Consider the following 25,790-nt stretch of genomic DNA (forward strand, 5'->3'; position numbering starts at 1 on the left):
CACTACCATGCCACAAGAAGAGATGGAGAAGGGGTCTTCACACATTACCCCACACTGCAGGCAATTTTGATCTTCCTGCTAATGCCACTCTTTTTACAACAGCCAAAAATCACTGCAGTTTGGGAGAGGAGGAGGGTGCAGGAAGTAAAATTCTAGGCTAGGGGAAACCCTTGACTTCTGGAGCTGTAGAGTACATCTATTTACATCAAGAGGGATTTTGGACACGAGACGGAGCTCAGGCCTTGCAGCTAGAGGCCGTGTGCTCCCCAAAACTTTGGAAAACGGACATGACATTTCCCACTCTCCCGGGAAGAGATGTCATTTATGTGAAATACCTGAAGATCCTCAGCTGTGAAGGGCATGACACACACATCAGCATGGGCCACACACATCTATTCTAGGCTCCTTGGTCAAAGCCACTCAAGGTAAATAATGTGGTGGCATTAAACTGTTTGGCGTCACAGATGCAAGTAACAGACTTGAATATTCCTGACAAACACTCTTCACCTCTTTCACCCTACTTAGAGAGGTCTTTTGTAGTTTGGTGAACACCAAAGCAAATAAGAAGACAAAATGCATAGCCTGAAGATCCTGAGACATATCCCAGCATCCACAGCAAGGGTCATAGACTGAGGAGCTAAGATTTTTCTTTCAGTTTGCTCATAACTTTCAGCTCTGCATCCTTTTTCACTTTTTTCTTATTCTGAACAGAAATTTGAGATAAAATTTGGCCATGCAAAAATTGCCACTCCCAAAACACAAATCTTCCCATGACTATTTTCTTAAACTGCAAGCTTATGAAACAAAAGTATTATTTTTTGTAGTAGCATCTACAAACCTCTGTCATGACCCCACTGCACTAGATATTATGCGAAAATCCCAATAAAAAGCGTTCTTGTTCCAAAGAGACTAGAAAAGTCCCAGCTGAAGACTATTACATTATGCACTCTAATTTTCAGGACACTGTTACTTACAATTACAATCATTATTGTTCTGCAGAGCTCTGAATCTGAGAGTATACTGTACTAGAAAAAAGTATGCACATTTAACGAAAGATGGCAAATAGCTTTTAAAATCCAGTGTAAACAGGAATGTTGTAGATACAGATGAACAATATGTCTGTGTGCACCACGATGCTAAAAACACTTTAAGTATTGTACTTTTAAAACATGACCCTTTCTTTGGTTAAACGAGGTCCAACTCCACCTTGGCATTATTGCCCCTGCGTAGAAAGAGGATTTCACATGGGAACAAGTCGTCCCCAGTAAAGGCATGCGTGAGAACAAGCAAGGTTAGAGACGTGCACGAACGAGAGCTCAGAGGGTGTCCACACACAACGACACACACAGAAAGCACCTCAGGAGGCTCACTCTACCTTCACTGCCATGATCTGCCCGCTAGGCATGTGCCGCATCTTCTCCACCACCCCGTACGCACCTCGTCCCAGCTCAGAGATGGGCTCCAGGTCATCGGCTTTCACCTCAAAGTTCTGCAGGAGAAAAACCCGTCAGTGGCAGGAGGACAGGCGGTGGCCACGCTTCACCACAGCCGTGGCGTGCACCAGAAGCCGAGACCCCTCCAAAATCGAATCCTCTCCCAAGCCACCTCATGAGACTAGAAACAAAGTCATGGCCCTTAGGGACCGTCACAAGGACTAGCTCCTTGGCAAGAAGAGCTCTGTGGAGGCTCTGAGCACCCCAGGCAGGGCAAGAACGAGAAGGATTTATCCCTCTTGGAGCTGCCTCTGTAGGTAGGAGGTCTCCAGGCCTTGCCACAGGGACCCAGCCACGTGCAGCCATCTGCACTCTCACACTCAGTCCTGCAAGCGCAGGGACGGAAAACACCAAGACAGCTTTCCCCTACAAATCTCCTTTTTTTTTTTCCTTTTTTTTCCTTCCGTCCTCCTCCCCTAAGCAATCATGGAAATATCTCCAAATGGCTTTCGACCTGGAAAAGCTCATTTCGCCAGACCTGTAGATGGGCCAAATACCAGCTGAGTGTGCCCCATTTTTAAACCACGACGGATTTACTTTGTCTAGCATTTGAGATCCCTTTCTCCCGGCCTTGCACAAAGGATGACTTTGTTTGCGCCCTGCATTCTAACCTGCCCGTCTCCTTTCTGCCGCGATATTGTGCAGCGGCTCTGTTTTTTGCTTATTATTATTTTTGGACATTTGCAATGCGCCTTCACTACTAAAACAGGCCATTCTGTTTGCTGAACGCACAACCACGTAAGTCAATCACCCTACAGAAAGAAGCGGGCTATAATGAAGCGATTCACGGCGCGTAATCCCACACCGCGTTTTGCCTGCGCAGCAGAACACGCTGCAGCCTGCGACGGGCAGGCTGGGGAGGCCGCGGGGGGCACACGCTGCGCTGCCGCCCGGCTCCGGCTCCGGCCCCCGCGACCCTGGCTAAGGGTCTGGCGTGCAACGGCGGAGATTCGCGCATCTCTTACTGCCTGACACCGCTGCTACCGTCCAACGGACCCGCTCCGAAAAAGCACCTGGTCTCTCTCGGGGCAGCTCTTAATTTTAGCAGCAAAGATCAAATGGAGCAGGGGGGAAGTGGCTTTCTCTAGGGATCAGGGATACGTTTGCAAAGGCCCGTGGAAGAGGCGATCACATCCTAAAGGAACTCGACTGGACAAACACCTAGCAGGCCCATAGGAAATTCAAGCTGCGGCAAGTCACTGCCTCCGAGGTTGCAACATATCCGGACACGCGAAAAAGCCGGAGCTCTGTGCCACTTTACACCGTCCAACACGGGCTTTCTGCCTCCGTGCACGGAGCCTGTTTGGAGCGCTTCAGCTTTTCCTCGTCCTCGGGACGGCGGGGGGAGAAATGATTTTCTTGGAAGAGGCGCCCGCTCTAGCAGCAGGCGTTTTCGCCGCCGCGCTCCTGCGCCATTTTGCTCCAGAGGCATCTCACACTCTTTCCACCTTCCAGCCCCTGCTCCATGCCAGGGAAAATAAAAAATCCAAAATGAAAGAAAAGCATCCAAAGATAGACATTATAAAATGCCATTGGATTCGTATTTCACTTCATAAATTAACTCACTGACACCGAGGTCTATCTTTTGCACCTAATAAATTTATTGCCTAGCTTTAATGTGCTTTTATGAATGCTGCTGTGCCATTTTCTCCTATCAAAATAGTTGTCCTTGTTTTTTCTTGTTTTTTTTCCCTGATGTATTTTTGTAACATCAGAGGGAAGGGTTTCCAAGCTGCCACAAAGATTTGCTTCCAGGAGAAGGAAGATCTAAGCTGAGTTAGACTCCTGATGAAAAGGCCTTCAATATTAGCCGGGGAAAATACTTTGGATGAAGGCTTTAAATCAGCAAAGGAATTGAAATGGAAAGTAAAATCTGCAGAAATCTGCAGTTAGTAATCCTGTTGTTTAGTAATTGATGTTTCCAGGAGATTAGCTACACCTCGGAATTTCCAAATCTCAGATGTACCTGTATGTTCACCATTTTTTTTTTTTTTTTTTTGCTTTAACAAAACAGAGGGAAAAATGTCTGTTTTTTTCCCCTAGATGAACACAGTGCCTTTTTTTAATGCACAAAAAAATATAGCGAAGGCCGTACAGACATAGGCAGCAACTGTAATGCTGTATTTGAGCAATTCTGGCGATCTCAGTGATTGCAGAAAGATTTAGGGACCCCTTTCTCCTTGCATAGCAATGTTGAAGGAGGTGTAGCCAAAGCTCTTTGAAAACAGCACGCGATCTTGGATTATAACCATGAGCTATTGGAAACATGTGAGCTGGGCCTGATTCGGGTTTAGAAAAGCCCTCCCTCTGCGCTCTGCTCTCTCTTTCTCAACGAAGTGGTTCGCAGTGGAAAATGTGAAGGGACCCCAGTGTCCTGTCTGGAAATGTAAGCGGTGAGAGCAAGGAGACCCAGGACAGACCTTCCGCATGACACGGTCAGTCCTCGAAAATGCAAAAAGACAATTCCCACCGGGACCCAGCCCAGCAGCAGGAGGCTGGAGGAGGCACAGCTGCCTGTGCTTGGAAAAGCTACCCCGAGTCCTTCAGGACCGGGCGGCGGCGGGGAGAAACCCAAACTGCAACCTGCCTTTCGCCGCAGGCTCGGGGTTAATCCGGGCAGCTCCTGGGCTCAGCGCAGCCGCCGCCGGCTGGGCACTCCCCCGGCTAGCGCGCCAGCTTTGCAGCAGCGCCCGCCAGCAGCGGCCCCGGGCCAGGGCTGAAACCAGGGCAGACGCTCCAGCAGCTGGAGGGGGCTGCCAGGGCTCGCGCAAGCCCGGAAAAGCTAACAGCACCGTACTCCCAGCCACACTTTGCTGCTGGTAACACTGGGCACGTGGTGCCAAGGTGTTACGTAAGATCCAGGCAAAGGCGGCACGAAGCTCGTTACACTCAGTTATCCCTGGGGGGGCAAAGGGGAGTCTCTGGGGGAGATGTTCTTCACTGGAGGATTTGCTTACAGGATGACCTCTTGCAGCTGCACTCCTCAAGCTGGCAGAAGACCCGGCACCCTCTCATCTGCTGGCTAAGCCCCCGTTTCACGCAAAATATGCTACATTTTTTAGACAGCCGATGTTTATTAACCCGCTCCTTTTTATCAGAAACTAGTTGGGAAGCTATCTCCTGAGCAGCCCGCCTGGAGAAGCACCCAGTGCCACCGCAGCCAGGCAAGGATGGTCACCTTCTCCCAACAGTCTTCTGCTCACTGCAACTCCTAACCTTACCTCCTCGCCAATAGAGATGCAGGCTTTGGAGTCTAGATCTCTGGGTGGCCTGTGGGAGAGAAAAGGGAAAATATGTAAACTGCTCCTTACAAGGATCATTTTTCCCTCAAAGAGTAACTATCACAGCCATGGGGGTCCCCAAGGCTATCCCTTCGCACCAGCAGGTCTCTGGGCTTTGCAGGATCAACAGGCACTGCCAAGATTCACAACGTCCCCCCAGAAAGGAGTCAGAAGGGAAGGAAGCTGCTGGGGCTGGAATTTCACACATCTGCATCCAACTCCCACGCGAAGGGACGCAGGGAGTGCCTTCAGCAGGCTGAGATCGCAACCGGTTCCTATGGAAGGAAAGCGAGGTGGAAAGAATCCAGTCCCTGTCAGCCTGTATAAAAAATGGATTGGAGGTCAAAAACCAAGCCATTTCCTCTTTTTTTTTTCTTTTTTTGTGTAAGATATGGGAAGTTTTCAAAAGCATTTAAGTTTAAAGAAAAGAGATTCATATAAGGCCTATGCTTTGCTTTATGACTGTCTCTGTTTATTTTGGGAACTGTTTCTTAATAGGCCATGGTAGATGTAGGGATGTTTTTTCTTTGAAATATTGCTTTCTGATGGACATGGACCTCTTCTGCTCCAGCCCTGGACAAACGAGAGAAGGCAAGGCACTCCTTGTGCACGCAGAGCTGCAGTGCTCCAACCTGGACACACCTGGCTCGTTTCAACCCTGGTCTCTGCGCTCACGGTCAGCATGTGTCCAGGAGCACACAGATTGATAGCTCATGCAACTGCTCATTATGTGGCTTAAGCAGACAGATTAACGGCCTGCCTTCCCTGAAACATCTCTAGCTGGCTGAGCTGCCCTATCGACCCAGAAAAGCAACACCTTGACCTCCTCCTAGCTGTGGCAATGGCATGCGCCAAACGGCTGTCAACTGAGCTGAGGATGTAGGAGGGAAGGAAGAGAAACAACTGGCTTTTTGCTAATTTATTTCTGGAACGAGGTGATTGTCCTAAAATTATTCCCACGTGAGGACAGATGGAACAAGGCTGTGAATAGTCCCCGCATCTTAGCAGAAGTGGGCTGCGACATCTGTTGACTTCACAAGACCTCCAGAGAAGTCCAAGAAGAAAGCACGATTTGCTGGCAACAGCTGTTTCAGACCACTTGGGAAAAAAAGGAAAGTAAAGGTCATCCTCAGCAGAAACCAAAATCACTCTCTCACTGTCCGCTGGGGCAGCCAACTTGGTTTTCATCCCTCCAGGAGACATGACTTTGCTTCAGCTTTGGCCCCTCTGTCCTCCCTGATCCTTCTGTGTCTCTTACTTGTTGGAACCCAGAGGATGACCAGAAGGTGGCTGAGGGCAGGGCCGGGGCAGTGATTTGTCACAATGCTGGATATGTGGGTTTATTCCCATTAAGCTGGGCTGCTCTGCCAGTGCAAGCAGACAAGCAAGAGGTGATGGGTGGTGACAAGTGCTGCCAACCTCCTGAGCCAGGGTGGCACAGCCTTGGCCACCACCACCATCGCTAGGTTGTGAAGCTGCCATGGGAAAGGGCTGCTCCACCCAAACGCCTTCTGGCCTGGCTCTAAGGGGATGTAGAGTGACATCCCCCCACCTTCGAACTCATGAGAAGAGCAGCAAGAAGAGCTCCTCCATCATCGGCATCTTTGCACCAAATGGTAACAGGGGCTATTTGGCACTTCTGCCTTGAGTCAGGCTTTCCCAGCATCATCCTCGCTTCTCAGATGATGGCGGGATGGAAATTAGGTCTCCTAACAAAAGCCTCAGCCACAAAAGTGCCAGCCACTGAAACTCAACAAATTAGAAGATAAAGGATTACTATAACAACTAATCAGTGACAGGCAACATAACGAGTTGGGAAAAGCTTGCTCTGTCCTTTCCCCGAAGTGAGCAAGACTCCCACTTGCTCTCCAAAACTGCTGAGCCCCATGCTGGCCCAGCCTCCACACAAGCTGCTGTGGTTGGACCCTCTCTCACCCAGATGCCACCCGTGCAGGACCACACCAGGTGTTTGCTGCTCTGCTGCATTCCAGCCCCACCTTGGGAAACTATCTGAAGCCTTTCAGCATTGGTCAACAAAGGAGGGAGCCCAGCAGAAGGTCCAACGGTAATGAAAGGGAGCTTGTGTAAAGGACAGGGAGAGACTGCCTCGTATCTGGAGCTACACAAGAAACACAAGGGCTATTTTTCTAGGAGAGAAAGAGGCCCAGGGCCCAGAAAACAACTCAGCGTCCCAGCAGGAACTGTGCAAGAAGGGCTAAGAGTCCAGAAAAAAGGGTTCAAAATCTGAAGGATGGGAACCCAGTGCCCTGGAAAAGAGCATCTCCTCTGCTGAAAGTCCTCTCTGGAGTTAAAGGCACTTTAATTGCTGGAAGAGCTCCTGATCTGAGGGAGGGAGAGGGGGAGTTGTAGTCCTAGGCTTATAATCAGGGTAGCAGGCTGGAACACCAACTTCCCCAGCTCTTGGAGGAAGCAGAGGATGGATACTGGCAGGCACAGAGGACCAAATCTCCTGTTTATTATATTAAGTATGATCTTTCCTGGCAGTGCCAGAATTAATCTAGGCAGATTTGCCTCTGTTCCTCAGGATGGATCTCAGTCATTCCAGGCCTCCAAGCACCAGCCCTGGTCCCTGCTGGGACATGGCCTGGCCATCATGCGACCATCACACAGCCGCCCGCTCCCCGGCTGCTGCAACGCTAGTGCTAGCAAACTCTGGAAGGCAGCTTGGGCTCCTGGTTTTCTTTTTATTCTCCCTTAGCGTTTGGAGACTTACGTGGAGCTTGTCTGTGGTTGCTCAAATGCTTCTTTAGGAATTTTCAGCCCAGGGTTTCTCTTCTTGCCTGCGAAACAAGAAAGAGGTAGACTTTTTAAAAGGCTTTTTTTTTTCTTTTTTTGGTTTCAATTTGCAAAATACAGCTTGCCTATATTTGTTGACCTTATTTAACATAAATGCCAGGCCAGACCAGTGGTGTAGACTCAGGGCACAGAGTTCAAAACATAAAGTGCCTTTGTTCAGTAACGCTTCATTTAGACCTGCGAGCTCTGGCTGCCAACTTGGTACAGAAAACAGGCAAGAGCTCTGGCAAAGGCAGGCCCTGTGAAAATGCCAAGAGAAAGGTATTTCTCCTTCATCAGTCCTACCCACACAGAATCCCTTATACTGCTTCTTAGACAGATCTTAAACCATTCCAGATATGCAAGTGCGAACACTGGCAGGATTTAAAATCTTTTAAAATCGAATCTGAAAGTCCAGAACCAGATTCTGTTTAAACCGCTAATTCACATCTTCGTTATTAAAGCTGTGCAAACCCTCCAAAAATAAAGCAGAATTCAGTTTTCAGGCTTCAAAACCATTTGTTTCTGTTCACACTGACCAGCCAAGCTTTTCTGAGCTGGATAACACTCAAATCCAAAGCAGTTCAAATGCTGGCTCTCCTCTAAATGGGGTCCAAGTCAGCAGATGTAAGGGCCAGGCAGACTAGAGAAATACAAGAACCTTTTTATGGCTAAACATATACAGCCACATTTCAGCACGGGGTTTTGAATTCATGGATAAAATAACCTGAAACATAAGTCATGTCACCAAAACCTCAAGGTAAACATCTGGCTGTTTGGGTGTGTAATAAAATCTGTGGTCCCCAAAAAAGCACAAGCATCTAATTTAGACTTTAAACATTTTTAACCTAACAATTTATATCAGTTACCACCTTTCTTTTAAGTGTGATTTCTACTCACTGTTCCCAAAACTCTCTTCAAACTTTACCTATGCATGTTTGAGTTTGTTTTACCTTTTGACATAAACTCAGGTCAATAGATGCCTGCGCATCCCAATGCCGCAGGGGTGCTAGATCAAAGGACAAGTACTCAGAACTGAAAATGACCTTTTCTGAAGGATTTAGTCAATTCAGATTGCCAATCTTTTCTTCTTGTCTGCTCCAAGAGACAAGACCACGCTCGCTCTATTTGGCAAGGAATAATTCCAGCATGGGACAGGCTGTTAAATCCAGCTGACACCTCGTGGGAAAAGCATTTACTGGGATCTACTGTGCACACTCGCTGTTGTTCTCTAACATCTATAGAGTTGCAGACTTACACAGGAAGAAAAAAGCCAGTTCTCTGCTCCAGGGAGCTTCCAGTCTAACAGAGAAAAGGCCACATACAAAGTTAAAAGAAGCAGGATTACTCAGAGGCATGAGGAATAGTTCTCAAATTTCCCAAGAGGTGGAAGCTGGTCTGTAGGGGAAGCAAAAATAATTATAAGAAGAAGTGCAGGAATTTCTACAGTTAGCAGAGCTGTTCACTTGACCCTTTTATTTCCAGCTATTTTCTTAATTGTATTACAAAGGTTTGTAGAAGGTAGAACCAAGAATCCAGCCCTGCTGTGCTAGATGTTCCAGCTACTGCTCCTGTCCAAGCTGCTGGTCAAGTGCATGTTGTGTCCAGCAGGACACAAAATTGGTAATAGCATTCTTGATGTCACCTTGTTTTACCAAAAAAAACCCAAAACCCGGAATCTCAAAAATATAGGCCTTGCAATGCAAACAAACATAAATCCTATTTCTTTGGCAATCTCTGAGTCTGCCATCCCAGTGACCTCTCCGCCTCCAGAAATCTGCCTCCATCCCCTGCAAGCCCCGCTCCCCTCGGATGTGGATGCGCTTGCAGGATCACGCATGCTGCGCCCGTGTCTCAGGAACCTGCTCGCAGGCAGTTCTGGGAAGGTGAAAACGAACCTGCTGGAAACTAACCTAATTTGAGCACGGACCAGAACAGATTGTGCCACGTTTTATCTTATAGTGGTTCACAAGTGGTGTTAGCAGAAGAACTAGGTAGCAAAATGCCAAACCCAAATAAATATTAAAAGCCTTCCGCCTTCTGGTGAAATAAAATCTGCACTTTGGGGAGTTTATTTTCCTTTGCCTCTTCTTAACAGAATACAATATTTTGAAACTTTGCCATTTTTGTGAAGTACAATCTGTTCACATCCTCGAGTTGCCAAGACACAGGCACAGTTTAATGTTCTTTGGGGTTTTCTTTTCAAGAATGAAGAAAGCAACAATCATGACAAGAAGAAAACACGAGTTTCGTGACAGCACCAGGAGGAGGAATTGCAAACTGAAATTACCGTAGCTGGCACTCACATCTGCAGCACCAGCTGACACTGCTTTAAAACCCAAAGCACCGCGCAGTCACCCCCACTGCTCCCGGGTGCCTGCTCCCTGCTCCAGGGGAGACCTCAGCTGAGGCTCTGCAACCGCTCTTAAAAATAATCCTTGCCCCAAAAAAACATGCATTGCAACCCCAGGGGAGCCGGAGGAGAGCAACGAGGCACCCCAGGGGACAAGCAGGGGGGTGCGAGTATAAAACGTGGTGCACAAATCGCTCCGGATACCAGATGTCCTTGCATCCAGGTTAGCCAAAAAAAAATATACATATATATATATATATCAAGCTAACTTATATCCCTTGGAGCATGTGGATGTGGACTAGGGAGGCCTGAGCGGACGGTGAGGGAGATTCTGTTAGTGAGACAGCAGACACGACGAAACGTGTGCCTGTGCCGGACGGACCGGTCTCGCTGTCCCCCTCCGTGAAATCCCGGACACCTACACGCAAACACACCCACGGTGACAATACGGAACGTGCTGCCCCTTTTCCTGCACTAAATTTGCTCTGCATAAAAAATACATGGGAAAGGCACAAGAGCAGATCCCAGGCAACGGAGGAAGCAACGGGCATCTGCTGCAGACGCGCGTGCCAGCGCGCCGGCTCACGCGCCCTGCGAGGACTTTCCTCCCCAGCTCAAGCACGGATGCTTGCAGTGGTTTATTATCTTTTTTAATTGGAAGCCCCAAGATCCATTTTCCTCAATAGTAACTGCCAAGCAAGAATCTTTCTGTCAAAATAAAAAGCCTTCAGTTTAACACAGAAGATGTAGGCTTTGGAAGAATACACTCTATTAAAACTGCAATTTGGAGCAGGAAGCCATTTGTGCAGCAGCTCAAAGTGTGGAGGCTCTGCACTTTCAGACAGTTACCAATAAAACAAAAAAATTGACGTTGCCTACTCCATCCACCAGGAAAAAAAACAATATATTTTTCATATTTTTATGAATCACTATTATTTTTAGCTTTGTTTCCTAAAGAAAACCACCATGTGGGCACACTTGTCAGCCTGGGTTCTTCACAATAGCCTTAAATCCACTCACCAATTTCAACCAAAGCTGGCAGAGAAACAACGAGATCGCAGATCACACAGAAACAGGTGACTGAAGAAAGAGGTCCCCCTACTCAGAGAAAGGCTGAAGCACAAAACATGGTCCATGCTGGACACCAGGCATCCATGTACAAGCTGTGCTAAACTGACATCCAGGCTTTGTGGGCACCAAAATACTCCGACCATGAGGCACTAACCCTCCAGAGCTGGAGCATCAGTAGTTCAGGGAGGTTTGCTGCAACTCCTTGTTTGCAAGAACGCAAGCCCACAGGTGCTGTCATGCAAAGCATGAAGGTGAAACGTGGCTCCTTCAGCACAAGGCTCACAGTCCTGGCTAATTAACAGATGTGATCATACATCTGCCTCCAAGCATCCAAAAAATGATGTGTTTCTGGCACAAACAACCGCTGGTGGCTTTCTGGTCTCTGAGCTTGTGAGCTAAAGCTCATTTTAGAGCTTGTCCCTGCAATTTTCCGCATGGAGACTTTCATAAACACTTGACTCCAAAAGCCAAGTTTTCAGAATAATTGAGGAAAAAGAGAATGGTTTTGAGCAAGGCAGAGAAACAGCTTCAGAACTAGGTTCTGATTCAGCAAAACATTCAGGGCGTCCTTGACTTTAAGCACAAGCTTAAATCTACCTTCGTTTAGCAAAGCAATTACCCACAGCAAGTACTGAACTATGTGGAGCCAGAGAAGTCACCACCTTTAAAAAAAACTCAGTGCTTAATAGAAAAGTCCAGCAATATAGACAGTACTAATCCGAGGTGTTAGTTACAACATCACTGCAATTCTCTCTGCAACAGCTACACACATTATGTGCCCTAAAAATGGGCATTGACTACACCAGTGCAGAGAAGTCAAAGCTGAGACTAAAATGAGGTCTAAAGGCAGAATTATAATAAGAGAAAGAAAAACTGACTTAGCAAAACCACATTAAACACTTCCCTGTGAAGGTCTTAAACCCAATTCTTGAAGGAAGGGAGAAAAATACAGCTTCCAATAGGCTTATTAACCTCCTTCCACTGACAGGTCGTACATAGAGATTAATGTTGCTAGCCTATTTCAGTTAGACCAATGTTAAATGTCAGTATTAACAGAGGAAACTTCAAAGTTTCACTGAAAAAGCTGTAGGAACCGTAACAGAGAATAATAAAGAAAGGGAAGACAGAGGAATTCACTAACCACATATGCTGTAACAGAAAATAAACTTTTACTTCTGGAGGACAATCCCGTTCCCCAGTCTCCAGACTTTTCACGGCAGTCAAAAACTTTTTATATAACCCAAAGTAAATGGTTTCTTGCCACAAAAAGCTCCCATTTCCTTCAAAGGATATTAACTAGCTCTGTCTTCACCACAATTTATTATTAAAGCCAAGTTCAATAGTCATGGAGCAACACTTTCTCTCAAATAATACTCTTCAGCATAAGAGCTGCTGGTAAAATTTCACAGGAGGGAAATGCCTCTTTCTCCCACTTTTTCTAAAAGTGGCTCATTATTATTCCTAGCTTTCCTAATAATTTTTTGTCTGCCTTTCTTGAAAGTTATTGAAAACCAGTTTATCTGTCCTTTCTCCAAAAGGACTGAAGATTTTTGTCCTGCAGGAGAGAGCTGCTCTAGCAAAGACTTGGTCTTTGAACGCAAAGGGTATCTCATTCCTGGAGCCCAAGTCCTGCCTGAATTTCAGCAGTGACAGACTCAGCGTTGTCAGTGGGAAGTTCAAGCCTTGCAGGCCAGGAGTGGAAGCACCCAAACTCTGAGAACTTCGCTCATTAACACGCCTGGACCATGCACAGAGCAGGCACTCTTGGTGCAGTCTAAGGAACTTGCTGCAGGAGACATAGCAACTGCACGTTCAACATCACTCTCACACACAGTGACCAAAGAGGGTAAAACCCCCGGACTTTTTCATATGAAAAGTATTAAAGATCATCTCACAGGTTTATTATTTATGCTTGCAAATTACTAGAGGTTAATGCACGAGTGATGGTCCCAGCTGCTACAAGCCCATCTGGAGACACGTGAGCAGCCGCACCAGCAGGTGATGGACTTGCCTGTCTCACATCGCCCTCAGCTATCGCGCTCCAGCAACTCGTCAGCCACTCACCAATTATTGAGGTGAAAAGCACGGCATTCTGCCCAGGTCTCTCCACCAAGGAATGCCACCGCCAAGGAGGCCCCAGCCAAGCCCGAGGAGCGCAGTGGCATGGCGCATTCCTGCACTCCCGCAGGCAGCACCCACCACCTCCAGACTAGACAGCAGTCACCGAGCAGAGGCGCCTCACGCTCCCTGCCAACGCGCCGTGCCTAGGGATGAAAATACACACAGATAACAACGTGTGTTTGAAGTGAGCGGGCTTGCAGGGCGGACGGAGCAGCCACGCTCCCGGGACGGGACCTGGACTCTTCATGAGCTGGCTCTAATCCAGCTGAAACTTCAATCAAGCCCTCAGTCAAAAAGAACAAATGTAAACAAGCAGAATTTCCTCAGTTACTGACTTCTGGTCTTTATATTAGCACAGATTTATCTTCCAAGGCTGCCACCTCCCCACGACAGCCCACTTGCCCTTTTGCAGGTCCTCGTGGCAGGCCTGCAGGCATCTGCCCCCTCTTTGTCACCACCTCCTTCCTTTGCCTGAGACAAATCCATTGACTGATGCTAGATGAGCAGTCAGAACAGGTGATCAGACTGTGCCTGCTGGTTTCATATGACTTTGGGATGGATCCGCAGGTGACAGAGAGGCACCTGGTGGGCTGGTGGCAGCAACAGTGGGTTGACAGATCAGCTGGGGTGGCTCACAAGGAGGCCTTCTTCTCCCACCACTCACTTTCCCCAGCTGGGACTATCGGGGTCATGTATTTTGATAACCCTCTCACTGACACTACAAGAGCACCAGCTAAAGCAGCATCATCAAATGGGGAGAGCAAAGTGTCGTGGGTGGGACGGAGCAAGACCTGAGCTGCCCCACCGTGCTTTCTGTAAATGTGTGTCTTAACCAAGCCACAGTTTCTGGGCAGAAACAAAAGCTAGGTGTTCAGCCAAGCAGTAAGTGGCATGGAAGTGGGCTGAAAAATCTGTTTTCCAGTCACTCAATTAAGCCACGGAAAACAAATTTAAATGCAAGAGGTTCTCGAAAGCCAATGAAGTTTCAACTAAAGGCCAAAGGAAGAGATGAAGTGAACGTTTCGCTGCATTTGCCTCCTTGAAACATCACTGAGCTGCTCTCTCCTCATCCCTGTCAACAAAGAGGGGTGGCCGAGTGCCACCGCCTGGCTGCGTCTCCATCGCTGCAGGGAAAAACCGGATCGGTCGGGGGCAAACGGAGACACCCTGGCGAGGAACGCGGTACCTCTGCTGCACGGAACGGCGAGGCCCTTCCTTGCACATCCTTTATCTGCGCCTTCACTCGCGGTTGTTTGCAATAACTCCTTGGAAACGGCAAACTCGAAATCTGTTTCCTTAACGACTCCTCGTGGGGCTGCTCACGGGCAGGGAGCGGAGCGGCCGCGTGCGGCGGCGCTCCGAGATGGCCCCGAACCGCCGCGTTTTCTCGTGGCGTTGCTGCTGCGGAGCTGCTGGCCTGCAGCCGCTGCCGGACGCCGCCGGATCCCTGCCCTGGCCGAGACTCGCACCTTTCTCTCTCGAGAGCTGAAGCATTGCTTCCTTTCTTATTTTTTTTTTCCCCTCCCCAGCAAGCGTATTTTGGGACGGGAAGCAGGAAAGGCGAGAGCACATTTATGACTGTCGTGGACCTTGCCAACGTGCACCGGAATCAGGATATGGCCAAAACACTGGGCAAGGCTCAGAGCTGTCCACGGGACAGCCTGCAGTTCCTCCGAATCTCTAGCACTTCTAATCTTCCTCTGTGCACTTCTCAGAAAAATATGTAAAAATCTCATTTTTAAAAACCCCAAACCTGGAAATGTCACCGGGCTAAACAGAGCGCTTGAGTCGCTTTTCCTGGTTCTCTTCCTCTCCGGCTCCTCTGCGGAGCTGGCTCACGCCGAGGCACGCTGCACTCAGCCGGGGAGCTGCTCCTAAGGAGGGAAGTGGCAAATCTCCCAGTGCCTTAAATGCAGCCAACACATCACCCCAAATACAACCAAACTGGGTTTGGCAAGGAGCAGCCGACCTCAGAGCCAAAGCCCAGAGGCGGTTACTTTCTTCTTGCAAAGTCAATCTGAGCAGTGGGAATAGGGAGAGCGAAAAACCCTCTGCCGACATCTGGAAAATCAACCTCTGGAAGCCCCCGCCGCAGGTGACGCCTGCGCTGGTGGCACGCCGCGGGGGCCGGCCGTGGCGGGTTCCTCTCCCACGTGGACTCCCTGCGCTCCTGAAGGTCGGGGCACAGCATGCCCCAGCCTGCGAGCAGCTCCCGAGCTCCCCGCAGACGCCGTCAGCCCCTCCCGGGAGCGAAGCAAGCCGCTGCCGCGGGCCCCAGGCGCCGCGGTGCCCGAGCACGAGCGGAGCAGGCAGCTGCCCCCGGGCTTCGTCCTCGCGGTGCTCGCTTGCTCCGATGACTCAATCCTGCAACCTGTAATAAACCCAGCGCAGGAGAGGCCCCGTAACCAAAATAGCTGGGGGTTTTGCAAGGAGCGACTGAAGCGCACTGAATGAACCGCGCGGGGAAGGTTGTGCAACGCCCGCGCGGATTAAGCCGGCGTTATTTGTGTCTCAGGGCCTGTCGCCGCTGCAGGGAAGAGCCGCGTTCTCAACCCGCGGTGCCTGACGCACGTCGGCTCGGCTGCGGCACGAACGCCGTGAAGACGAAGACGTTCAGTTTTGCCGCAGGGCAAACGCGCAAGGTCAGCCCCGCACGGCTGCAAAGCGCTCGAGCAAGGCTCCGAGCGGCGAGCTGTGCCGGCAGCGCTCCAGCAGACTAACCCCGGGCCGCCACCGGTCAGAAACGCACAGAAATGCCACCAAACTGTGCAAACATCAGACCCTACACGCCTGCCTTTCGACAAGCTCTGTATTTCAGTAATTCTGTTCTGAGGCTAATTTCCCGGTTCGGTCTGATTTCCCTCACTCTGCTCATTTTTCGCATAACACGTTCTGCGAAAGGGTGGCAACCTACTGTGTCAGCTTATTCGTGTCAGTACAGAAAGAAACCAGAGGGATGCAATTTCTTCCTACCTATCTGCACGTACGGGAGCCTGTCGCTGTGATAAGACGGCCCCTCTAAATTTAGGCGAGTTAAGACTTTCTGAGCGCGAGGCGGAAGAGACGCTTTGATGGAGATTAGACAGCAGATCCTGTGCTAAGGCATGCACACCGATGGCAGCAAGTGGGGGTTCTAAGTGGGGGGGCTAAGGCAGCTTTTTCCTCCTGTGGTCCATAGGAGCTTGCTGGAAGCCAGGCACTGCTGCAGCAATCACATCCCAGAACAACCTTCCAACAGGTCTTGTGGGGCAGCAAACCCCCAACACCAGTTTTAAGACGAACGTTGACCATCTGATGAAGGGGATGATACAAACTGGTGGTAAGGCACGGGGTACGATGGTTCAGCGTGATCTGTCATGTCCCACAGATGTTGCTGCAACCTTGCTGAGCTGTTTTATGGACTCCAACACTTGCTCAGACTCTCCATGGCTGGAGATCCAGGATGATGTTTCCCAGCTGGGCTCTGCCCCTCTATGTTTCCCGCACCTCCCTCCAGTGTTTGCTCATAGGAATACCACCGTGATAGGAAAGGCCTGTTTCACACTCACAGACCGCCAGAAAACAGCCAACCGCTGTCCAAGACTACGGTCCCTTGACCAATTCTGAGCTGCCATGTACAAAGGGACTTTGCACCCCCTACCCGCCACCTCTATACTGGTTTAAGCTGGGGACCTGCATAGCTTTGCGTACCAGTGCCACACTCTGACTGCTCATACAACATCTCCCTGACATCAGAAGTAGTTCACAGCGTGGAGGAGAGGCGCAAGGACTGCCCACCTTTCCTCCCCACCACGCTGCCTCCACCCCAGCATTGCACTGAGCTATCAACAGCAGGTGAATAACGCAGAATCGCAGCCAGGAAAGAAAACAAGCCTGCTCACCACACGCTCCCTCCTAACGCTTACAGCTCGGAGGAAATGGGCAGGTGACGACAAACAGCAGGTGATGGTAGAAATCAGGGTTTGGCCTACCTACGGATTTCAGGATAGAGTACAAGAGACTTCAGTATTAAAACTGTTACACCACCTTGGCTGAACTCATCTTGTGTGTGTACCAACCCGCGAGAACCTCAGTGGCCGGGGGGAAAGGGCAGGACTTCTTACAACGAGCTGGCATCTCCGTGTAGAAGGTGGCTGACGTTGCCTGGCAGGAGGACCCAAAGAACGGGGTCAAACCACCCACGTTTGAGTAAGGGGCTCCAAACACATGGCCATGCCATTCGGCACAATATTGCCCAGCGGAAATGTTTTGGAAAAGCTACGGCTGCGGAGGGAGATCCCATGGAGCTGCAAGGCTGGTCTGCGAGCCCCCGTGACCTCTCCCACTGCCCCAGTTATCGCTAGAAATAACACTAATAAAAATCGAGCGATACGAGCAGCAGGGGGAGTCACTCCCTCAAATCACCAGTAAACCATAAATCAAGCCTGTGTTTTCCTTCTGCCAAGGTCCACTGGCTTCGCTGCCTTCCCGTCCCAGGGACTGTTTTCTTTGCTGCTTATCTCAAATTAGGAAATCCACAGGAATCCCAGGCTGGGGAAGCTGTTTGTCAAGAGCCTCCTGGCCCTCAGGGGGATTTTTATGAGGGACTTTTGGTTTAGTTGCTGCTTTGTTTTCAAAACCTTGGTCGCCTGCATCCCGTGGGAGTTTGCTGGAATTGGACCTGCAGAAAGGCCTTGGCAATTCACCCTAGGAACAACAGGGCTTTTGTGCACCAGGACTGGGGGCCGCGCACCTTTCCCCACCGCCACCTCCGTTTGCATTTCTTTTTTGTCAAAGAGCACCTGCCACGGGTGCCCAGACGCCAGCAGAGGTGGATGCGACCGGCCATCACGGAGCTCATCATCTCCCGCTCCTCCAGGCAATACGCGCAGGGCTTCGCACAGCGGAAAGGGAAAGCGCTTTGCAAACTTCGATGGCTCAAGCCGTGCAAAGGCATACGGACGCTGGATGACTTGCCCAACATCTGCAAACAATAAATAAGTCAACAGACAGGTGCTGTCGTACGTTGCCTGAAGGTTCGGCCTGGCAACAACCGACATCCATCTTCTGCCCTGTGAAAATGGCCATCTCCGTTCCCACTTGCAGCGGAGCCTCTGTGGGCAGATTATAACCTCTGCAAGACAACCCACACAGGCCTTTTCACTCGAGGTTTCACTCAAGTTTCAACTTTAGTTTTCAGCTTCTGAACGTGTTCAGTGCAGCTGGGCTTTTCTCCCGATGGCTCGGCGCAAGGTGCTTTCAAAGCAGCACCACTGTTCGGATGAGGACCCTGCCGCAGAGCTTCGTTCCCCCCGAAGCCAGCAGGCTGCCTTGGGTATCTACCAGGCTTCCTGGAAGCTGGAGAGGTGACGAGTCTCCCCCAATGCAGGAGCAGCCCCTGGCACGCTGGGAGAGTCGCCGAAGGTTTCCAAGCCGCGGGCATCGCGGCGCTGTCGGATGTACCGCCGGCACGGGGAAATGCAAAGCCCCTCAGAAAAGGGAGGTGACGTTTCCAAGCGCTGGCTGAGCGGAGCTGTGCTGCAGCCGCAGAGCCCGACTCAGGCGCGGGACTCCGGCCAGGGACGTTCCTACGCCTTGACGATGCTCGCAGCTAAGCACGTGCTTAATGCGGGCACGCGTGCCGCCGAGGCTGTGCTTCGGTGCCAGGCTGAGCAGGCTGTCCAACCAAAAGGGACAACCCCAACAAAAAGGCATATGCACGTATTATCCTTCAGTCCTGAACTGCTGCTCCCAATGTTGTAATGCACTTGCATCTTTTTACAGACACCTCTGCTCACCGAAGAGACATCCCACCTTTTTGGAGGGATTTCTGTCTTGGTGTCGTCACCCGCCCAGTGGGATACAACAAAACCTAAATGTTATCACACGGTAATCTTATCTACGCTTTTATTTTTGTTACTGTGTACTGCAAGCAGCCACAGGAGTCTCATTTTACCAAAAACAGATTTAACTTCTTCAGCATACTGTAAATGCTGGACGCTTAACTGTGCTGTTATCAAGGCACCTTCTACTGCTGACGCACTGCATATAAAACCTTGGATTTAAATGTTAAGCTCATGAATAAAACCACCTTAGGAAAAAAATGAGCAATTTATGTTCCATACACCATAAAGGGACAATTGGCCATTTGATTTTTTTTATTCTGAGAGTTGTAATTAGAGCGTCGATAACTTTTACTTCCAAATGAAGACATTCATGGCACCAGAGAAATGTGTCCCAAGCCATTTCTTTAGCAGGTATCTTCACTCCGGGCCGAAGTTTCCTTATTGCTAGAAGCGCTATGTTAAACTAAACAGTTTAACCTGCCGCTGTCCTTCCGCTCCTCGTGGGAAAACATTATCTCCGGGTTCAAAAGGTTTAAATAGCGCCAAAGCTGTGCAAGACACCCTTAGACAGAAACGCTCCTCTTTATTTCCCAAGCTATGCAATTCGGCTTGGCAACTGTTTCAAGTAAAAGTGCTAAACTGAAGATCGTTTCAGGACCTCTTCTGTGGTGCAAATAACACTCAGAAGCATTTAAAATCGAAACCTAACTCCAGTCGCAGCGATGTGCTGCTCACGCTCTGCCTTTCACTCGCAGCTCGGGCCAAACAGGTAAGTCGATCAGGAATCTGGCCGGCAACCTCGCCTGGAGGTTTTCTTACGTTAGCACAAAACCATAGCACCCGCAGCACGAAGCCCGAACGATACCTGCTTCCTTGCTTCAGATGTTCTCCTAGGGACATTTTTTTGAAGTTCAACCCAGCACTGTGATTGAGTTTTCACTCAATCAAGACTTTGGTCAAGACTTTGACCAACTTGCCTTCGTGCCACCCCACTGAACAGCCCTCTCTTGCTTTTTTTTTCCCCTGCCGTTTATGAGCTTGTTGGCTAGGTTTTGCAGCAAAATTGTTAGAGCTGGTATTCAACCAGTCTGGGGAGCGTAGATGGCAGCACCTAACTCACGCTCCCTCCGCCGGCAACGCGGCCCAGCAAGCAGTCGGGGGGCGCCTTGCTCGGGGCGAATTTGAGGAACACGCTGAAGAAACGTGTCACATCATGGCACCACGATGGAAGACAGCAAGACTTCTCCAGCTTCTCCCCCGATAAAGCACCCCCGACGCAGCCGAGCAGGTTTGTTTCTACCCGCGTACGTCCACGTGGCTCATGCGCCATTAGCAGGTTACATCCCTCCACCCAACCTTCTAAATCAGGAGCTGTAAATACAGAACTCCCTTTATAAGCCGTTCTATCAAAGCCTCTATAGAAGTCCCTGTGCAAGATTCAAGACTGTAGTTTCAGTTATAAACACACACGCTCTCAAAAATGGTATATTTTTCTAGGTTTTAGGACTAGATAAGCAGAAATGGGGGGGAAAGAAACCAAGAGAAAGCAGGATAGTATAAATCATCTGCACAGACCCATAATGTCCATTCTACTTAGCAACCGGGACAAAATATATCCCCAGCCTTGTAAATTCTTGTGTGTGTGCTCAACTTCAGGCACATTCAGTCCCACTGACTCCCGCAGAAAGACTTGCATGCTCCAAGTTCAGCACACGCCTAAGTACTTTCAAGATCAGAATATGAAAAAAAAATCACATTCAGCTTTTAAGGGGGAAGAAAAAAATTTTTTCAGGGCCCAGTCCCTCCACGTGAGGGACCTACTGGCTGCAGCTGCTCTGAGTCTGCTCTGATTCACTCTTCCCCATTGCTCTTTGCCGTTCAGCTGTGGCAATGCCTTTATAAAGCAAGGTCCTGCATTAGGGTAACCCTTCCACCAGAGGTGCTGGCTAGGTAGCTGCTCTTGCAGGATGGGCCCCAAACTGGTATCCAACAAGGCAAAGTAAGTGCTTTTTGATGCTGCAGATACTGGTATTGCTTTGAGGTGCGTGCAGGAAGAGCGAGTGGAGAGCTGCTCTCCTGCTGCAGGAAGCTCTTCCAGCTTTTTATCAGGCAGAAAGCTTATGATTTCTTGCAGGGGAAGTACCAAATGTTTGGGGGGGGGGGGAATCACATGTTTAGCCATAAAGGAAACTGCCTAATGACATGAATGAAACTTCAGTCATGCCACATGGAAAAAAGCTTGCTCTTCTGCCCTGCTCAGAGGAGTACAAGCAAGGAGAGAGCCCTGAGCTCTGGGTGGTGTGCCTCCTGCGTGAAGTGCTGGAGAGATGCAAGCCCAAAGGTCCTGCTCTGCCAAAAGGTGCCTGCTGTGAATTCAGCCTTTCTTATCTTCAGAAAGTAATTTACTACTAATAATCTCTGATTTCTGTGTCACTCCCCCTAGCAGCCAGGGACTATTTTGGGCTCTCCCTTTGGTTGGGATGCTGCTCTATCAGTGGGCTGCTCTGTGATGTCCTTCTATGCAGTGCACTAGTCTGGTCTTTTAGTTAATTTGTACAACTGATTCTCTGGCAGTAATTCAAGTCCTTAGTAGAGATGTTCCAAGTTCTATTAGTAATAAGCACATTACTGGTGTCCTTGGGAAAGGTAAGGAAGTCAGACCTGATGTTAATTGCTTTTATTTTTTTCCAGGGGTAGCCTCTTGCAGGACAACCTTATACCATGTAGATGAGGTTACCTAAGGACCCGTACACCTAATGGTTATCATGGCTTCTTGCAGAGATATCTGAGTAAACTTTGGTTTTAGGTGTGTTAACTATCTGATCAGACTCTGTTTTATCTGATCGTAGCCCTCATCTTCAAGCTAGTTTCTCATGGTAGCAGTTATTAGGGTGTTATGGTTTCTATCTTATAGTTAAAGCTGAAAACACTTTTTTTCCACCTGTTCCAAAGTATCTAGAGCATTGACTTTCTTTTCCCTTAATAGGCTACTCTGTCAACCTTGTGCTTGTTAAATAAGAGAAAAATCTGTGGGCATGCAGTGAAGGTCAATCTTGTGGTTTTTCAAAACATTTAATTAGTACGGTTAAGTACTAAGGTCTGCTTGGGAATGAGCTTCAGCATCTGCTGAGAAGCAAACCTGCATGAGGGTATTGCAGGTTAAGGTCACATCTTCCCTCTCAAACTTCAGTGAGATTCAATCTTGCAATAAAAACCTATTGCAGTTTCCATGTCCTGTTGCTGCTCTAAACTCTGCCTGAGATTTGGAAGTAAGCTCAGATCTCTGCCTGCACATCACCACCACCACCAGGAGTGCTGGCTGGCCAGATCTTGGCCTGGTGCAGGAGCTGGGGGTCCTATTGCTCCTTTGGGGACCCCACTAGTTCACTGTGCTGTGGTTTGTGCTCCTAGTAAGCTGTTTTGGGACAGTGCTGGGGCTTGGGCTTCAACAGTTCTGCTCAAGGTGTAGCTGTGCCTGCAGGGATTTTGGTGTTTTATGATAGCATGTAAAGTCACTGTCTTTTCCTGCTGATGCATCTAAGCATAAGGGGGGGCAGCTGTTCTTGGATCCTACAGGTGTTTCAGCTTCTCAAAAAAACCTACAGTAAGTGTCAAACATCTGTGTGCTTTTAAACCTTGGGCAGTAGCATGTATAAATGCTACAATTAGACTAACACTTCCTTTTAGAAAAGGCTGTATCAGCTGCTTAAGAGTCCAGACATTAAGAAGCCAAACATGGCTTTATTTCTTAGCATTTTTTGCAGCATTGGACACCTTAATTGTAGGCAATTGAAGCAGCACTAGGAAGAATGATTTTTGTTAAAACTAAGGTTGGAAACTGCTTCAAAACTGCAGTTGGCAGCACTGGAGAAGTAGCCCAGGGTGAAGGGGTCTGTCATGCTGAGGGCAGTGCTAGGCACTGTACGCCTCCACACACACAGCTTGTGCCAAGGGACCTTCTCATCTGTCCCCCTTTTGGAGGGCTTTATCTCATCTGCGCAGATCCTGGTGTGAGCACACAGGTCCAGTGGGCTGTTATGGGGGTTCCCCAGTATGTTGCTTGTTAGGAAATGAGCTGTGGTATGTTGAGAGTTAATGAGAGAATATAACGGAGTAAGTCTAAGGAAACTAAATTAGCAATCAGCTCTGGACTACCTGTAATTCTCTCCCTCTTTCTCTTCAGTGACCCTTGTTGTTCTGAGGTTTGTTTTTTCCAGATGGGGAGTCTATTACTTTAGAACCATTAAAGATGGAATTTCAAGTTGCTTTCTATATCTCTTTGAACCACTGGAGAAGCAATGAACTTGCAAAATGATAACATGGAATGAAGCTTTATTTTTATAATGTAACTTGTTGCTTGAGTGTCAAACCAATGAATAACTGAGCTATGCCCTGCTGAAAGCACATGGATGAGAAACTTCATGATTAGACCCCATTAAATTATGAAAGTAAGTACAAAAACATGTTGCTTGGGTCTTCCACAGAAGAACAGACACATGGTGCCCTAAGGCCATTTGGCACTGATAAGCGTTGTTTCATGGAGTGCCATTATGTATTTTTGTTTAGGAAAAGATTCTCCTTCAAAAGCAGCTATGAAGCCTCTGCTTACTCAGCCTTCACAAAAGGCCTCTTACAGCGGCCAGTGAAGTGTTGACTCCTGCACTTTTTTTTTTTTTGTTGTTGCTGCCTTATCTTTGGCATCTCATCTGCAACTTTTACTGTTTTATTTTTCACCAGACTCATCTGAGTGTGGGGAGAATGGATGCTGCTTGGGCTTTAGCTGCTCCTAATGATTTTCTTGATCTGTGTGGAGTAGGCTGGGGGAAAATCTAGCTGTGATTATAAAATTGCAAGCTAAGTAGGCTAACAAAACAGCAAGAAAGTAGATCAGCTCGGGTCAGTTAAGTTTTGCTGCTCTGACAAGAAAAAATGTTTTCTTTCCCTGAAGTCTGTCTTATAAATACGAAACTGTATCTGAGCTGTGAAGGCCTCTTGCTGTCTGCATGCTTCCTGGGCTTTGCTGCAGGCTGAACAGCTTGTTGCAGCAGCTCTGTAAGTGATGCCTGCAACCACCTCTGGTGATGGGAGCCCAAGTAGCTTCTACCCCAAACTGGCCATCTCATGTGTTCCCACGTTCGTATGAATTTGGGCCCTTACTTGATACTAGGCGCAACCCTGGAGCGATGTTCAGCCGGAGCTTGGCTGGCACTGCAAGGCAGAGATGTGCGAGTGGCTTCCTGGAGCTCTGCTAAAGGATGTTGAACATCTGTGTGCAACACCTCCAAAGTAGAGCTGACTCAGAAGTACTTTAGCACCCTGGAGACTTTGATAGGATGAACTCCAAAATGTCAACCCAGTGTTTGGAGTTCCTAGCTTAAAAGGAAGGATAGGTTTAATTTTGAAGCAAAAATAACTACAAGCAAGAGTCTCAGGCTTCCCCCTTCCAAACTTCCAATCCTGCTTTTTACAGAGGCAGGATTACCATGCAGAAGAGATGCCTTTCCATTTGCATTTGATGTTTGCACTTGGCATGCAAAATAATGTAGACTTGGAATACAGAAAGCAATCTTTTTTGCACACTAAGTAAATATGGACATTTTGTTGAATGGCCTTCACCAGTGCTCTTGCCACAGAACATAATATCTAATGTGGCACATGTCCAGGGTCCTAGATCTGCTTTAGTGCTAACATTGCTCTAGCTGATAATGCTAATCTCTTAAACTATTCCTAGACAGGCCCTAAGGAAGAGAGCTAAGTAACTCTACAGGTAATGAAACACTTTTTTTTTTTTTTAATTGTAGCTCTGGCCATGTCTAAAATTAAAAGAACAGTTCTGCAATTTATCCAGCCACCTGAGACTGATTCAATATATTATACAATGATGCTGCTTCTGTGAGCCCAGTAGCTGTATGGATATGTTGCCAAACTTTTCCAATGCATTGATCCTCCCTGAAATAGGAGTGACTGCAGTGACATCTGTGTGCTTCTTTCTAGCCCACTGCCCTTACTTGAGTTGCTTGGAATTTTTTCCTGTGTGCTGCTCTCTGGAAGGCTACCATCACCTTGACCAGTTGCCTGCACTAATGTTGCTGTGAGCATGATAACTTCCCAGGAGGAGATGCAGAGCTTCAGGTGGGGTTTGGAGCTGAAGCAAGCTGTTGCTGTGGTACTGCAAGGTTTGGGAGACTGAATGCAAGTCTGCAGGGTAGAGGCAGGTAACCTGAGGAAGAGAGCTCGGAAATAAAGCTGGGAACAGGGTAACAGTAGTGTGGTCCTCAAAGCAGGTTCATTGAGGAGACCTGCAAGGGAGTTCATGCTCTTGTGCTATGGAAGGTTTACAGGTTGCCCAGAGAGGTTGTGGAGTCTCCTTCTCTGGAGATATTCCAAACCCACCTGGATGCAACCCTGTCTAACATGCCCTAGGTGACTGTGTCAGCAGGGAGGTTGGACCAGGTGATCTCCAGAGGTCCCTTCCAACCTCTCCCATTCTGTGAAGATCTTATGATGTTTTTAATTTTCCTTCTAGTGTCACCATATAATTCTTAAGCCTTAAAGAACAGGAACTTTTACATGAGGTGGTCTAAAATGTCATTACTTACGGCTCTTTTCAGCAAGAGAATCAATTGACACTGAATCCAAATATTGGAAAACTTTTTAATCATCTTGGCTATTTGTAGCCACAGTACGCACAACTGGCAAGCAGTCCATGTGACTTTCAAGGTAACTGTACTCTACTGTAATGCCAGTGCTCTCACAAGAGTCAAGTGTCTCATCTCCAAATTGCTCCCGTGGTTTTAATCAAGTATTGTTCACTTCACCCAACAGCCTGTGTGTGTCATGGGGGAACTTG

At 48.5% G+C, this 25,790-nt stretch overlaps 1 protein-coding gene across 1 annotated transcript in view; it reads right to left on the reverse strand.

Moving 5' to 3' along the window:
- The window catches only part of MAP2K6 (mitogen-activated protein kinase kinase 6), a 42,490-nt gene that overhangs the window by 12,591 nt on the left and 4,109 nt on the right, over positions 1-25,790 (reverse strand). The window contains exons 2-4 of the mRNA XM_062591609.1: positions 7,509-7,575; positions 4,715-4,763; positions 1,376-1,489 (exon numbers count right to left, since the gene is read on the reverse strand). Of these exons, the coding sequence (XP_062447593.1) occupies positions 1,376-1,489; positions 4,715-4,763; positions 7,509-7,575 (230 nt within the window). The remainder of the gene's footprint in view (positions 1-1,375; positions 1,490-4,714; positions 4,764-7,508; positions 7,576-25,790) is intronic.

The sequence above is a fragment of the Rhea pennata genome, chromosome 19 (assembly GCF_028389875.1).
Source record: "Rhea pennata isolate bPtePen1 chromosome 19, bPtePen1.pri, whole genome shotgun sequence".
Taxonomy (NCBI): domain Eukaryota; kingdom Metazoa; phylum Chordata; class Aves; order Rheiformes; family Rheidae; genus Rhea; species Rhea pennata.